This window comes from Mandrillus leucophaeus, unplaced genomic scaffold, assembly GCF_000951045.1.
Source record: "Mandrillus leucophaeus isolate KB7577 unplaced genomic scaffold, Mleu.le_1.0 Scaffold1292, whole genome shotgun sequence".
Lineage (NCBI taxonomy): Eukaryota > Metazoa > Chordata > Mammalia > Primates > Cercopithecidae > Mandrillus > Mandrillus leucophaeus.
Window position 1 is genome coordinate 523442 of NW_012101246.1, and position 17091 is coordinate 540532.

Here is a 17091-nt window from a genome sequence, read left to right on the forward strand (position 1 = left end):
CTGAGCACTGGCGGGTCAGACTGCAGCCCAGGATGGAAAACCTTGTTTGCACTAACCAGAAAGATCCTTATCTGATTTTGGCAGAATTAAACGGTGACTTACTAATGATAGAACTGGTACAAGTAGCATCAACTACAAAGTGAAACTCACTTTAGCCTACATGTATCTCACTGTACATACATATCAATCCCCAAATTGAATGGTGGAGGTTGCAAAGTGTATTTGCACATTTTAAATCATTTTGCTTTAGTTTTTCCACTTTTATTCATTCTTATCTCTAGCCCCTTCTCATTCCCTCGTCCCTTCTGTAGGCCAATAAAGTTTATTCTTCCCCCACTTTCACAATCCATTTCATATGCTCCATATCATATCATAAATGCATGTGTGTGTATTATTTTTGCCATTCAGTCAACTCCTCTTTGAGTGACAGCATTTTTTAAATCAAAAGAGTATAAGTTTTAAGATGAGAGAGTGGGAAAGAGATTGAGAGTCTGTAAGAATGACTTCGTAAAAGTGATATAATCCTTATCAGAAGGTAATCAAAACCAGGAGAGTAGTCTTGTAATAGGAGACTGCAAGTATTGGGAAGGCCAAGTTAAAGAACAGAGGCAAAAGCTGTGAAAGTGATCATAGTAAACTTTTATCTCCAATACTGTCTCAGAGTTGACTGTTGTACACGAGTGAAATTAGATTAGGTACAGATTAAATTCTATTTAAAATTTGTTCTTTATTGATTCCTTTAGGTTTCTTTAAACCAAGGTCATGCTGTTTAGTCAGAACATGACTTCTAGAGTGGTCTTCCAGTGTCAGAATGATCTCTGTTTACAAAGATAATTTCAAATGTAGTATCCCTCTTTACTTTCAGTGTTTCACCAAATAACTCATTATAGCCAAAGGAGGGTATTGCATCTTCCATTTGTGGCACTAGATAGGGTCCTATATTTTTCACTATTGAGTATGTATACATTTCTCCATATAAAAATTAGTAATAGGCTTCAGGCTTTGAAGTGCTTGAATAGTTTAGAAAGAAATGTTACAGATGTGTGTTTATAGTTTTAATCATTGTCTCAATGCTTTCTTGTGGCAACATGACAGGTATAAGGAGAGGGGCACTGGAGATTGTATTTCTGATATCTTAACAATCATGAGTGTGAAAAGTAACCAAGATTGCTTTGCAGCTTTGTGGGTTCAACACCATGAGTTTGTTTTTATTTCCTGTGGTTGTACGTTTCCTAGGTTAGAAGCTGAGGTTTCAGTTACTTTAAATATGAAATTTGGGAACAGCGATTGAGGCTTTCTAGCACAATAAATGTGACTGGATACCCTTTCTAAACTAAGTGGGGCACAATTTTTTTTCCTTCTGTTTTTTTTTTTTTTTTTTTTACATGACAATTTATTTCTTTCACATGTTGACATGGCTTGTATTACATTGTAAATTTCATCTGTTTCTGTAACTTTAGCTGTGTCTGTAACAGGTAGAGCATCAGTCAAACTAGAGTGGACAGGGAGAAAATGTTCTACTGGGGAAGCACTCTGGAATCTTCTGATTAAGTAATTTGCAAAAGATTGATAGCCGTAAGCCTTACTCTTAATGGATCTGCCATTTCAGTTTCAATGGCTTTTGAGGAAAAAGGAGTCATTTAAGGAAGGAGATAGGAAGTGTAGGCAGATCCATCCACTTGTCTTAGTCTCCCAATTTTAAGAAACCTTTTCTTGCCCAAAATGTTTTGTAACTTTCCAGAAGTAAAGAGGAAGGTAATGGAGCTGTAGAAATGCCAACCCATCAAAGACTAGTTTGTCATGTTGCTACAACAAGGCATTTAGGGAACATCTCTCCTTAATTTTACTAATAGACCAAGGAAGCTCTCTGAGTCTGCTATTAACATTCAGCTCTGGGTGATTCTTGGTTTCTAATGGCTCATAGTGATTACAGTTTATGTTAATAATCACTTCTACTTCTCTCAACCTCCAGCAAGAGTAGATTGAGAGCAGGATAAATTAAAAGTCTGATCTTAATGTCATAAATATGACTAAAATATGGTACTAACTTTTTCTGGTCTAGATAGCTGGAATGAGGCTTGCAAACAGTGTTACCTGGAGAGAGCTTGCTGGTCTAACAACTTTGGGTGATAATTTGGCATCTGATTAGAGGGCATGAGTCTGATAAATTTTATAAGCCACACATAGATCATGCTGTGGTTGGACACATCATTTAATAGTATTTAGCATGATATAATATTCCATTTTCTCTTCAGGAGCACAGACTCTTTCTCATACTGGATTATTCTACCTTTGACAGTCATTTTTCAACATGACAGTAATTTTAGATAAAGCATCGTGTGCTTATAGAACCTTGTGCTTGAGTAAAAATAATCTTCAAATAAAAATAATGAAGTAAATTTTTCCTTAGGCCATACTTAATTGGAAGCATAGAACTTAAATTGAGAAAAAAAATTCATGTGATAGATTTTGTTTTTCTCACATTTCCTTTTTGAATAATAGCAAATAATGCAGAGTAATGGTTGTAAGAGTTCAGGGTAGATGAAGTCTGTAGGTTTTAGAAATAATAGAGTTGAAAAGAACCTCCAAGAGGACTGACTTAATGAGCGAACTAAATGTCCTTAGACAGATATTGTCCCTAAACTCTTTGCCATTGAAAGTTTATAGTATTGAAAATTTGATGACTGTTAGCACCTAGTATAAATCAACATTCATCTGCTGTTCTCTTTTTAGATAGCCAAGTTATAACTTTTTCGAAAAGACATTATTGGACTATGTTAGTAGGTCCGCCTTCTCCTTTGATCATGTGCACTCTTACCTGTCACCCAACCTTCTCCACACCCTCTTCTCTTCATTCAGTTGCGGACGGCAGTAACAGTTTCAGTACCTTTGCTTCTTAGAGGAAATACAGTTTTCCTTATTTATATTTTTAAAAGATGTTTCTATGACATTATATATAGCAAGAGATCTATTAAGGATCCAGAAAATCTTAATCTGTATAGCATATGTGTTCCTAACCATAAGAATTAGTTTCCTTGAGGGTTCTTGAGTATATTCTGTTTACACAGTTTATACATAAGTAAACTCTGTGGCAGATATACATAAAAAACCTGTCACTTTTATGCTCATTCATCCTCCTAATTCAGTGTCTGGGTCATGAGATGTTTGGCTCACAGCTTCAAAAACTTCAAGAAAACTGATTTCAGTTCTCTCTATGTTGATCTTCCAGTTGGATCTGGAGTCTACTGATTGTGGAAAGGAGGAGCAGATCACATTATATTGAAAATTGTCCTTTTCACTGAGAAATAAAGGTTGACTGAGCTACCTAAAGTCACTTTCCTTTGGACTGTAAGCCTTAGAGAGAACAATAATACCTTTGCTTTTCTTGAGGTAGTATTAGAAAACTCCAGTTCCCATTGATAGGATAAACTTGTTTTCCCATTTCAGGATCTTTTTATATAAAACAGTTACAAAATCTTGACATTTGGCATCCCTGAAAAGCTCAAGTGGCCTTTTCAAATAGGGCCTCATGGAGTATTACTGACTTTACAGTCAGTATCCTGCAAAGAAAGGTGACAAACTTCCTGTGAAGTTAGGAAGAAATATTAGTAACCCACACACTTACAGTCCATTTTCCATTTTACCTTGTAGAAGTTTGTACTAGAGATAGAACAAATGAAATTAGTTTTCTTTTCCAGGTATATCCTGTGAGATACCTGAGAAAATACAGAGTATTTTCTCTCAGTTCTCTCAGGGTTAAATCTCAGTGAGCTTTTCTTTTCTCTTTGGTAGTGCGGAACCATTTGTACCATAGAAAAAAATAGCTGGAAATATAGAACTTGAGTATGGCAATACAGTAATAAACAGAAGAAATGAGTCACTAGGATAATATATTGGAGTGATTTCTGTAGGGTAATGATTTCAGTTATAATGTGTTTTAGAATGTGGATTTAAGCCACCTTCTCACCCTCTGTACCAGTAGCTTTGTTAAAACATTTTATTATGATCAAATAACAAGCCTGCTGCTTTTAAGTAATCTAAGTGTTAACAGAAGGTAAGTCTTCAACTTCTCCCTGTTCTCATCTGGGCCAAGATGAATTCTCTAAATAAAAAATAGCATTGTAATTTGCCTCCAACAAAGAATGGGAAATGGAAGGAAACACAAAACACAAAAACTGTGGTCCTGACAGTACTAATTCTACCAGGTTTCAAATAAGAATAATTAAACTTATAAAGGGACATACTGATTATTTTTGTGTTACTCTCCCTTTTTGTTGTTTAAAGTCAAATTCCAGAAGTAAAAATCTTTATCATACTGTTTTCCTCTTACTAAAACTGGAAGAGTAAAATAGTTCAGCAATGTCAGAAAATGTTGTATTTAAAATAATATGAAGAATAGGGGTTTTAAGTAAATAAACCAAATTGACTTCCTTGTAGGTTTACTTTTAGTATATAACATGAATATGTAGTGCTTCTTTTTACAATAATCAAAGTCATAGCTCCAAGATACTGACCTCTCTCAATCTATAACCTTTGGAGGCATGCGTTTATACCAGCATGTTTTATAAATAATGAGTTTCTGTCTGCATCCATGAAGTCTTACTAGTTTTCACTTAAAATTTTGTGGGTTGTTGAGAAGAATTAAAGTGATTCATAACTTCACGCTTGAACCTGGGAGGCGGAGGTTGCAGTGAGCCAAGCTCATGCCATTGCACTCCAGCCTGGGCAACAAGAGTGAAACTCCGTCTCAAATAAATAAATAAAGTGGTTCATAACATCACATGAAGAAGGAGGTGAGTGATATATTAAATGATCAGAAACTTGGCATTACATTGTTTCCAGGACCATTTCCCCCGCAAATTAAGCTGTATATTTTTCATTTCTTCATGGCACTGTGCTGTTAATTTGTGTTAACATTTGTGCTAAAATGCAGTGTAATTTTTATATATAAGTGTTAGAATTTTAGCTATCTTAGTTGAAACACACAAAAAAATTGTTACTGATCCAATAAAATTATCAAAGGCCAGAAGAAATTATTTGGTTTTATTCTTAAAGTATTTATTAAAAAAAAAAAAAAAGGAGATAGGGAAAGCTTGTATCTTTTTTGTTTTCCGTATAGGACAATCAGTCTATTGATTATTTACTAAATTCCAAGTTAAAGCAAGGCTCATAGAATGAGTCTTTATTTAACTAAAGGAAGGAAGAAGAAACCCGAATTTTTCTCCTCTCGAAGAAGTAAGACTAAAGAAACAGTATTACACTTTCCCCAGAAATGTGACACAGGCTACTTTACCTTAAAAACCGTTGCTTGCTTTCTTTGCTGTAGGAGAAGAGTAGAAAGCATGACAGAGGTTTGAGGAGCCAACTGTGGTGGGTAGTGCTGTCTCTAAACATTCCTAGAAAAGCCTGTTTCTCGTGTTCTTTGAAGAAAAAAAGAGACCATGAGCAGGAAGAATTTCTTGCATTACAGAATTATGGCATCACAGAATAGGTGCAGTGGTTGTATCTCCTGGTCTGCCCAGGAGTCCTAATTTACATGTGCCTTGGTTAGCCTAAGTATACAAAACTGTGGCTGTATTGAATAATTACCCTTTTGGAGAAGTAGAAACTCTTTCCAGAATTTTAGTGGGATTTCATACCCCCAAAAGTGTTTTAGATTATGATTTGACCTTTTCAAGTCACTTAAAACAGCTACTTTCTGAAACATATGCGCTGGAAAGCCCTAAGGCTACCTAAGAGATGTTGCAATTTAAAGACAAAGATACGCCATAAAGACAGCAGTTTTCTACCACTTCTGTTCCATGATCAGAATCTGTCTAGATAGAGAATTTTATTTCTTAGCAGAAACTATGGAGGACTATATGGAATCATAATAGTTTTCTTATGATCCTGAAGGGAATGTGTGCAGGCGAAATTGTAGTTTGATAGGAGGCCTCTTTTCCTTGATTCTCTCATACAGCACCATAATACTAAAGTCAGCAGTAGTTGGTTCATGACATGAAAATGTGAGCGTTCTTGTAATGAACGCATGGCAGAGTACCTGGGAGTGAAAGTGAGATGGGGCTGAGAGTATTGGACACAAGGGCCCAGTACCAAAGGAAAGAACACTTGGCACTGCCAACTTATTCATGCTTAAAGTTTTAGTTCTTCAGATCACCTTTTAAAATTAATAAAATATGATCTTAGAACATTGCCATGTTCTAAGTAACTATGGAAAAACACTCTTTTTCTGTTGATCCCATATTAATGGCTTAAAGGAAGATAATAATGACTACAAAGTAGAATTTAGGGGAAATGGTCTTGACTCCACCCAGTTTGGACTCATTACTAAAGAATTAACATGTCATGAACCAGGTGTGGTGGCATGCACCTGTAGTCACAGTTACTCGGAGGCTGAGGTGGGAGGATCCCTTGAGCCCAGCAGTTCAATACCAGCCTGGGCAACATAATGAGACCTCATCCGTAAAGCAAAATAAAGCAAAACCAATAAAAGGTCATGAAGTTTCCCCTAAGGCTTATTTATGCATGTTGGAGTTTTAAGACAGTTATCGTTTAATGATGATTAATCCTTTTTGTAAGGCGCCTGTTCCAAAGAGTTCAACCTACTTTACTGACAACTCCTTAGGTTTTCAATGTCCTGTGAGGCAGAGAGCAAAGAGTGTCATTTCAAGCCTCCTGCTGGGGAAACAAGTATTCAAAAATGAAGAAGTGCAGGTGGAATCCATCAAGATCTTTCAGATAATAACATCAAGTATAAAACTTCCTTCTGCTGATGATATTTAGGTTCTATGGCCTTCAACTTTCTGAGTCTTCAACTTATAAGCCCATGGACCACTTCAGTTTACTTACAATAACAATAATAATAATATTGTTTAAGGATGATATTTATTGAGTACACACTGTGTACCAAGCACTGTTCTAAGCACTTCAAAATCAGCAAACCCTTTAAAGTTCACGACAGTATGGAGCGGATAATGCTCTTAACCCTAATTATTAAATGAAGAAACTTAGTTATGGAAAGGTTATGACTTGCCTAAAGTGACATAACTAACGAAAAAAAGCACAATTCAAATCTAGACAGTCTATCTCCATAGTTCATGTTATTATTATACCATACTCAATTTAAAAAGTTCTACAGTAGTATGAATTTTTGCCTCAGTGATAAGAATACCTTATATTTGCATAATGCTTACATTTTCTCCCAAGGATTTTATGGTCTTATGTTTTAGAGGTTTATTTTTGTGTACTTTATGGAATTAGATAGCTGATAGAAAATAATTTTCTAAATCTAAATAAGGGACATCTTGGTATCACCTCCATTTTGTGTTGTTCAAAGCCTAGAAACTTCCAAGAACCATAAGTTGAGAACTTTTATTGAAGCCTCAAATAAAAGTTTTTGATAAAATTGCCAGTCTAACATGTAAAGCTTAATCTCGAAGAAGCAAGTTAAATGAAGCGATTCTTAGCTTCCAGAGAATCTAAAGGTGGCAGACTATTTTATATTTTATCAAAAAATAAACAGAAGAGTCATCAATATAAAAGCATAGGTACCTTTAAATTAGAAATTCAAAGTATTCCAAGTTAGTTCTGAAGACAGTGTTTTGTTGTGCTGTAAAAGTTTAGAAAAGGGTATCACTCACAAAAGAGAAGTTCTATCATTAATTTTAAAAATGGAAAATGATAAAAGATGTCTAATGTAAACTTATACATGGGACCTTGTATGAGATAACTTACTCTTTTATTCCCATATTTTCTATAAATTTTTTAGCTTTACCCCTCAAACATGGGAGAAAAATTTCAGCATTTTAATTCAAATTGTTAAAAGGCTGAGCAACCCTTAAAGTTGCCATAATGGAAGAAGACTGCGAGCTAGCTTAAAGAAGAGAAAGAAGGGAAGAAACAAAACCCCTGTGTAGTAGAGTGTTGAGATGAGACGAGCATTTGTTTGTCTCCATCTAATTCCTTATGAAGCCAGAACCATAGCATCCTGCTGTTAAGTGAAATGAGATGGAGCATTATCCTAGAATGCAGACGTGGCACCAGAAAGGCTGCCAAGATAAGGGGAGGGCAGAAAGTGTCAGATAAAAACCATCAAGACCAGTGACAGTCACCCTTTTCAATTCTCGCTTCTGGAACCTGGCAGGAATGGTCCTGGGATGTGGGCCCAGCTTGACTACACAACCCAGCAACAATGGTAGGGGATGAGGATCCTGACCTCACAGAGCTGAGCTTTCTTCAACTACAGGATCCTTCTCCAGCCCTGTGTTCAAAAGAAAAACAATGTGAACAGTCTGTTTTCTGTCACTGAGTGAGACAATTCATTTCCTTTACTGGAAAAACATAAAAGATTGTGATTGCTACTGTTGTACAGGGAAAGATTTTCTAAAGTAAGCATAACATGATATGGGTGTCCTAGGTAAATCCTGGGTTCAGTAAGTTTTTAAAGCAGCAAAAGATTAGGGAATGTGTCCATACCCCTCTACTCAGCTAGCATCCTGAGTGAGATGGTTTCTGGGGTTGGTTTGAATGAGTAAGTATTGGAAATTCCTCTTGTACACTGTCTGCCACAGACCTCTAAAGATGCTGAGTGGTAGAGGTGGTAGGGGCTTCACTGAACAAGACCCTTCTTTGATCCAAAGTTAACACAAAGTTCATGGTGTAGATGAGGAAACCTAAGCTGTTATCACAGCATACTTACTAACTTACTACCTCTTAGCACTTCCATGAGATCAGCCTGGGCCATTGCAAACATGTAGATGTGAACTGCCCCACTTACCTTACCTGCATTGGGTAGTGAATGCTCATGATTCAAGCAGAGCCTTTCATGCTGGATGTCTGAACTCAACAGAAGGTTCTTTGGTCTTGGAGGAAGAAGCAAAGATAAAGATCTGATTTGTCACCAGAAGAAAAAGTGAGTGGCTTCTAAGAGTCCAGAGTCTTGACTTATTGACACAGCTCTTGTGAGGGCTAGTTGTGTAACCTTGGACTCACCAACTAATCTCTTTGAGATCCAGGTTAATCAGTGGTCAGAAGTGGAGTTGTGACTGGTTGGTTGCTGAGGCTATGATGAGAACAAGATTTCAAGATTCTTTAAGTTGGGGAGGTTCTATAAGACACAATGAGTGTCACAGTAGATTTTCTTTGATAAATTAACCATAACAAATTTCTACACTTCCCGAAAAATCAGTAATGTAAAACATAGCTCTTGGTCTTAAAATATATGAACAGTCTTAATTTTAATCAATATAAGGAGGAAGAAACACCCTAGATTTGTGCTGTCCAGGAGGGTAGCCACTAGCCACATGTAGTCATTTAAATATAAGTTAATTTAAATAAAATTTAAAATTCAGTTATTTGAAATGTGGGCTCTACTACCCACATTTCAAATGCTCAATAGCCATATATGACTGTGTCCACTGTACTGGGCAACACTGGCACGGAACATTGCTGTCATTGCAGAAAGTCCTCTTGGTCAGTGCTGCCTTAGACCTTTGCCCATACAACAAACTGCAGCTACTTGTACCTTAGAGCAAGGTGTAGATGTTTGGGCGCTAGAGTTGCTGTGTCCATCTTTGGAGAATGAAAGGATGGGTTAAATTGCATGTAGATAAAGCAGTGCAAGAAACCCTTTAGGCAAAGGGTGTCTGCATAGAATAAGAGTTTGAGAGAGGTGAGGAGGAACGGAGGTTAGAAGAAGAAATTATGGAACAACTGAATCATTGGGTGTCTTGAATCTTGACTAGACCTGAACCTTACGAGGACACAGGACCCCCAGAGGGAAGTTCCTCAGAGAGATTGTCACCCTACGCACAAATGATCCCAACAGTAGATACCTCTGAGAGAATCAGGGCAGCTCTAATCTCCAGGCACTCAGTGATGGGAAAGGGTTAGTCATGTTGGATTCATGTTGTGGAAGAGAAAGTTTTTATGTTGCCAGGCAATGGGGAATAATTCAGGCTTTTTTGACATTTGAGTGGGTTAACCAATGTATCTGACAGTCGGCTCCTTAGAAATGGGTCTGTGCAGGCAAAGTCAGCTTATGTTGTGAGGCTCAGACTTGAGTATGAGTAAGAAAGTGTCTGTGATACAAAAAGTTCTATTTTTCTTGCCAGCCCTGCTGGCTAGGGAGAATTTCTTCCCCAAGTATATGGAGAAAGGAAGAAATCAGAGGCAGCTGGCAAAAAGAGTATACTTTAACCTGCTGTCTGGAAGCCATCTGTGAAGGGAATCACTTTTCTTTTCTGGACTTATTTCCAGGTGCAGCTGCAGGGGATGACACGGAAGATGCAAGCACTGAGTTCACTGACAGTATTGAGGAGGAGGCCACACACCATAGTCACCAGCAAGTAAGTCAGTGTCAGGGTCTGGAGCTTCCAGGGTGGATGGCACACAGCCCTTCTGAGGTCTGATGGTCTCCTGCAGCCCTTGTGGACTTAGAGTGAGAAGATTTTTTTTTTATATAAACCACTTCTCAGTCATCTTCCTGTTCTCCTTGAGCTTCCCGGCTGCCTTTCCAACCCATGTCTTCACTCCATTTTCCTCTCCAATCCACCCTTTGGTTTGTATTGTATCTCTTTCTTCTGCTTCCTGCCCCTTCCTACCCACCTTTGCCTCTATTTATTCTCTGTAGCTATAGCTTCAGAAGAATTTTTACTTGAAAAACAATGGACACATTCCCCTTGGGCTTTTTGTAACTGAAAAGCAACACAGAAGACAGGGAGTCATCAAAGGGCTGCTCGGGGAGGTGGCAGGGTGAAGGACCTGCTTGGGAAGGAACTCCAAGAAGACTGGAATGCTTCCAAAGCAAGGATCTTTCTCAGTGAAATCTCATTATACAGAGAGAACCTTATGCAACCTGACAAACCACTGAGGTCATGGTGACTCAATGATCAGCAGATGGTTCTTCAACAGCAATCCCCTGTCAAGCCTCAGAACTTGAGGCCAAAACATTGTTTCCATCCACCATCAGTGCAGATGTAACTAGCATGTTACAAGAGTGAATAATCTGGACTTCAGAGATTAAGTCACCAATAGTGATCCCACAAGCACTCACTGGAACTCCTATAATGTCTCCACTTTGTCCGTGCCATTTAGCAATCTCATCTCCTAGATGGACTATGCCTATGATTCTTAAGGAGAAAGTGAATCATTGGTAGGTGTCCCACACAAGCAGCTGGACTTTCCAGTGACAGCTTTCTTGGGGCTTTTAGGAAAACTATACAAGAAATGAGGCTTTCTGGGTCTGCCTGTATGTCTTCTGCATAAGAGAAAGAGGAGACATCGAATCAACCAATAAGAAGAGCCCAAATGAGCATCCTCAAATCTTTTGGGATTTGGCACTTGGGGACATGAGTAGTTGTCTGGGATATGTCATGTTCTCAACAGTTTCTTTATAGTAGTTGGATCACCTTCTTGTAGTAGGATCAACCTTCTTGTTGCTATAGCTGTACCCAACTTTCCCTGCTCCCTTGAGTGCTTGCATGAGCTCCACTTTTTCTTTTACTTGAACAGCTTCTCCTGAGTCCTCCTTACTGATGGTTGTGTCTTTAATTATATACATCTCTGTCCCTCCAGACAGATCCCTCTGTCCTCACTCTCTGATTTCATTGAGGATCTTGGGTGAGAGAGAGGGACCTGCGGAATGAACAAATGTCTACTCTAAGACAGCTAGATTGGGAGGTTGGCTGGTCACTGATGGTTATAATGACTGTGGGACAGGATTAACTTCAGAATAAATGAACAGGAGACACAGATATGAAGACAGTCAGATTCTGATTGATATGGTCTGAAGTGCTCCTGGTATTGCAAGTCATTTGCTCTGATTCTCAACTGTAGGCAAATTGAGTTGTAAAGTTGCTTCTTCTTCAGCCTTCTTTCCTGTAGCCTAGAATGGAGAATCTGACCAGACCCCATTTTGAGAAGGTCAGCCCACCCTGAAATGAACATTTTACATTAGGGCATTTGTATTTCCCTCACAATATTTGCCACATTACTTGGCATAGGAGACATGCTTAGTGTAATTATGAGTTAACAAGCCTTTGGATCAGGGCTTGACTCATGATAGACAAAGTATGTACCTGCTGGATGGAAGAATCTCTTGGGTAAGCACCATTTTTCTTTCTATCGCCTTTCCTTGAAAATACATCTTCAGCTTTGGGTAGGAGGAATCTTGGGTTGTGAAATCATTGCAAATTTACTTCATCTTTCTGGAGTTTGAGGTTGTGACTCTCCTGCTACCAATTAAATAAAGCTTACTTTGCCATAACTGTTTTGTGTCCAGATTCTCAAAATTTGTTTGTTTGTTTCCAGGAAAGTGGTCCCTTAACATAGATTTTGAGCTTCTCCTTGTTAAGTCCTTGGAAGGTAAACTTTTGCTTGACACCAAGCTCCCTTCCTACTCCAAGCATTCATACACTTTCCCTAACAGACACATCCAACCTTGTCTTTCTTCCAAGGTGAGAATCACCTTTTGGCCAATGCAAGTTGCTTCCTCCTTATGTTTTGGACTCAGCCATCTCAGGAAGCCTCAAGTCTGGCCATGATAGTAATTTTCCCTAGTTTATCTCCCACGAAATTCTATTCTCAAGCAGATGTAAGATCTATCATAAATACCTATGAAATTGCTGTGAAAGAAACTAGAGTAATCAACCATTGTATTTTTTATGTGAAGTTTTATAATGGAGAAAAAGTTAATCAAGAATAAAGATTCAAGCCCAGGTAGTGTGCATCTATAGTTGCAGCTACTCAGGAGGCTGAAGCAAGAGAATCTCTTGAGCCCAGGAGTTCAGGGCCAGCCTGGGCAACATAATGAGACCCCCACCTCTTAAAGAAAAAAAAAATCAAGATTCAAATACAAAGAACAGACGTTAGTAGACAAAGTGTGATAAACTCGAAAAAAGCTATTTTTAAAAAAGTTATTTTTGATTGACAAATCGTACTTGTATACATTTATGGGGTATGATATGATTTTATGTATATATACACACACACATATATATACACGCAAACAATATGGAATGATTAAACCAAGCTAATTACGTATTTCTCAACTTGCCTACTTATCATTTTTGATGGTGAGACATTGGAAATTTACTCTTATTTTGAAATATACATTTTATTGGCTATAGTCACCCTGCTATGCAATATATCTTAAGACCTACTCTTTTTGTCGATACTTTTGATCAACAGTTCCCTCTACTCTCCCTCCCCACTCCACCAGCCTCTAATAACCACCATTCTACTCTCTGCTTCTATGAGTTCAACTTTATTAGATCCCACATATAGGTGAGCTTATGTGGTATGTGTCTCTGTGTACCTGGCTTATTTCACTAAGCATAATGACCTTCAGATTCATTCATGTTGTCACAAATGACAGGACCTATCCCCTGACATTTTAAGTTTAAATAGTATTCCGTTGTGTATTATCTGCCACATTTTCTTTACCCATTTATCTACTGATGGACCTAGGTTGGTTCTACATCTTGACTATTTTGAACAATGCTGTAATGAACATGAGAGTGCAGATACACCTTTAACATATTCATTTCAGTTCCTTTGGATATATACCCAGAAATGGGATTACTGGATCATAGGGTAGATTCTATTTTTAGGTTTTTGAGGAAACTCCATACTGTTTTCCACACCAGCTGTGCTAATTTACATACCTATTCACAATGTGTGTGTTCCCTTTTCTCTGCATTATCTCTAACACATCATTCACCTTTCTGATAATGCCACTCTAACAGGTGTGAGATGATATTCATTATGGTTTTAATTTGCATTTCCCTAATGATTAGTGATGCTGAGCATTTGAGAAAAGCTCATTTTTAATGCCTTAATGTTGAGCACTGACTTAACATTGTGACAGATATGAAGCAATAGGGTAAAAACAAAACAGTGTCACTCAAACAGGATATCAGATTTGCACATAGGCCTTTGTGGGGCAAATGGGAACCCAGCGCACAAAAAGTTGAATTATATGGAAGCAATATCACAAGTGAGTTAGGAAATGTGAAAAAATACCCAAGAGAGATATAATTAAAAATAGACCTAATGGATTCACACTACCATTACAGATCCTGGAAGCCCTGGGGTTTCATTTGGGGGAAAGAAATATTTGCTTTCATACATGATCAAAACTAATGAAAAGGCTAGATCGTGAGTTACTTTTCAGGCATTTACATTTAAAACTTAGCCAAAGAAAGTCCACTTTGAGATGGAAATATGAAAATGCAAATTAACCTGGGGAAAAATCAGATCCCTAGGCAATGTTTGATTTTCTCACTTTAAAGTGGGAAATTAGATCAGATGTACCTTAAGGTTTTTCTGGTGTTAACATTCATGGTTCATAATTTTTTCCTTTTTAAAGAAAATAGGTATATTGAAACCAATAGAACAAGGTAACATATATCCAGAAGGCACTTTAATAATCGGTAAACTTCATTAAAGTTAGACATTATTTTTAAGCAGAAGGAACCCTTAAGGCCTAGAAAAGAAAAATGCTGTGCCTGCACTAAGACTAATGGCAAAGTGCATTTTAGTTAAGTTACTTGGAAAGAGTTTATATGGAATGGCAACATCACATAGTTTAAATGAGGGATGGGATCATAAGCTTTCAGAAGTGGTTTTATTTGGTCCCCCTTCCCTTATTTTGTCACAAATGCTGGAGGGCACATATGGAGATGGCCACCAGCATGATTAAGCCTGCCAGCAGAGTCTTAGAGACAGACATTCCCGGGAGCCTGCCAAATCTCAGGCTCAGAAAGCCCAAGTAAGATTGGGTGCCTGGGAATTGAGTGGCTTTGTCTAAGGATGTTTCTTCTTTGACCTGGGTGCACAGGTCTTCACAACCTCAACTGCTATGCTACTGAACATCATTGCACATGCATACTGTGAATCAACCCTGCCACAAACCTGTGACCTAGATTTGAACATACTTTGTTATGGGGAATAGCAAAAGTCAGTGGCTTTGTGCCAACCCCGGCAGCTCTGTCAATCATTGATCCATGTAAGCTGTTCTCAGCCCTGCTCTGTTCAATGTATTGGTGACCTGAATGGAGATATAAAGCATATAATTAATTCTACAAATCATCCCCAATCAGGGGGCCACTACATGATTTGTGGAAATGCACATCAAATATTTGGATGACTTGGATAATTGGGGAATGATTCAGTATATCCAGAATGAATTTATAAGTGACAATTACAAGTCACAATATGTATAGAGATAAAACAAAACAATACGACCCAGCAATAGCTGTGGGGAGGGGTGGAAAAACTGAGGTCAAAATTGACCTGAAGTTAAGTAAAAGCTCCAGATGCTGCCACTGAGAAGAAAAAGAAGCCAATGTGACATTGGGACATATTTAGATTAATATTGGACAAACAGGCAGGAGCTCCTTATACTAAAGGAATTAGTCATATGCTAAGTAGATTATCATACTCAGATTTTGATTTCTACACTTTTAAGAGCATGGAATAAAGCCCAAAATGAACAAGACAAAGTCTAAAAGTTAACAAATTTGCATTTGAGGAAAAGCCATAAGATCTGCTTTAATTAAAACATTGATGAATAACTTCAAGAGTGTCCTCAAGAAATAGAAAGGTGCTGGGCAATTGTTCCTGCCTCTGTTTCTTCCACATGCTGAGATTTGTAGAGAGAGTTTGTCTGGCAGCATCAGCACAGGGATAATAACCAAAAAGTGAGGTCGGCTGCTTGGCAGGGTGGCTCCACCTGTACCTCCCAGTAGCTGCAGAGTGTGATTCTTCTGCTGCCAATGAAATGGTTGGTGTTGTCTTCCCTGTAGCTCCACCTTATTCTAATTCTGTGACTATGTCTGCTGACTGTTTCCCCAGTGCCCCGAGTCCTCCCTCTCAGCTGTCCTTGAGGGAGTCAGAGTTACAGGCAGGGCCTTAGGCTTTGCGCCCTGATACCTTAAGCCGTCATCTCCCGCCGTCCAGCACTCAAGTGTTGCAGAGCTGATGAAGCTTCCTGACTTGTGAGAAAACTCGCAGCACTCTGTCTCCTCGGGAAGAGAAGAATCACCACGTTCACACCCTCCAGTCCTGTTTCAACCTTGTTTGTTTGCATTTGTTTTAATTTCTTATGTGCCTTTCTCCCTCACCATCTCTGGATTCTCCTGTTCTCCACTCCTCCTGCTCCACTCCTCCATTCCTCCTGCTCATTTGGTGTGTCCTTCCCACCCAAACCAGCCCTTCTGCCTGACTAAGGAGGTTCTGGGTAGGGAGTTCATTTTAGATCTGCTTTTTTTGTTTGTTTTTTGTTCGCACTGAGAACTGCCTTTGCAATCTCATGTTTCTCTTGGGTCCTCTTTAATGGCCTAACTTCTTCAAACCATGATTTTCTTTTAGCTTGTCAAGGTGGCTTTGGAGAAAAGTCTGGCAACTGTGGAGACCCCGAACCCATCTTTTTCCCCTCCTTCCCCAATGGGAGGAGACAGTAACAAGTGTCTTCAGGAAGAAATACTCCACCTGAGGGCTGAGATCCACCAGCACTTAGAAGAGAAGAGGAAAGCTGAGGAGGAACTGAAGGAGCTAAAGGCTCAAATTGAGGAAGCAGGATTCTCCTCAGTGTCCCACATCAGGTAGGACATTCTTCCCAGAGAAGGGGACCTTGCGGGTCGTGAAGCACCACAGCCAAGGGCCTCGCCTTGCTGCAGCCAAGGCATCCGTGTGACAAGGGGCTGCTTGGTCCGTATCCCAGGCAGAAATGCATTAATATTTCTACAAATTATTTAGATAAAAGTAAATAATATTGGCTAATGGTAATCACTTTCTATTATTCAAATAATCCTGGTCTTAATTCAGTATAACAATGCCCACTATTATTGTGTATCTGCCAGTTATACATATGACAGTCATGGTGGAAAACTCCTTGTTACATGACCAGTATTGCTCTTTTTAATTGACTGAAACATATAAGGAATCCCTGCTATCTACTATGTTTCACTGCTGTATAGAGAACCAGAACAGTCCAGGAAGGAGGAGGATTTTTTTTTGTTTTTTTTCTGAGGCAGAGTCTCGCTGTGTCGCCCAGGCTGGAGTGCAGTGGCAAAATCTTGGCTCACTGCA

At 38.6% G+C, this 17091-nt stretch overlaps 2 protein-coding genes across 2 annotated transcripts in view; both read left to right on the forward strand.

The window, feature by feature from the left end:
- PDE4DIP (phosphodiesterase 4D interacting protein) overlaps positions 1-11883 on the forward strand; it is a 105616-nt gene extending 93733 nt beyond the window's left edge. Inside the window, exons 20-22 of the mRNA XM_011972474.1 lie at positions 3942-4054; positions 9744-9886; positions 10213-11883. Coding sequence (XP_011827864.1) covers positions 3942-4054; positions 9744-9886; positions 10213-10409 — 453 coding nt within the window. The 3' untranslated portion in view covers positions 10410-11883. The remainder of the gene's footprint in view (positions 1-3941; positions 4055-9743; positions 9887-10212) is intronic.
- A 3242-nt stretch (positions 11884-15125) lies between these two features.
- Positions 15126-17091, forward strand: part of LOC105533888 (myomegalin) — a gene marked incomplete at its 3' end in the record, with an annotated part of 35059 nt that continues 33093 nt past the window's right edge. The window contains exons 1-2 of the mRNA XM_011972475.1: positions 15126-15218; positions 16372-16604. Coding sequence (XP_011827865.1) covers positions 15126-15218; positions 16372-16604 — 326 coding nt within the window. The remainder of the gene's footprint in view (positions 15219-16371; positions 16605-17091) is intronic.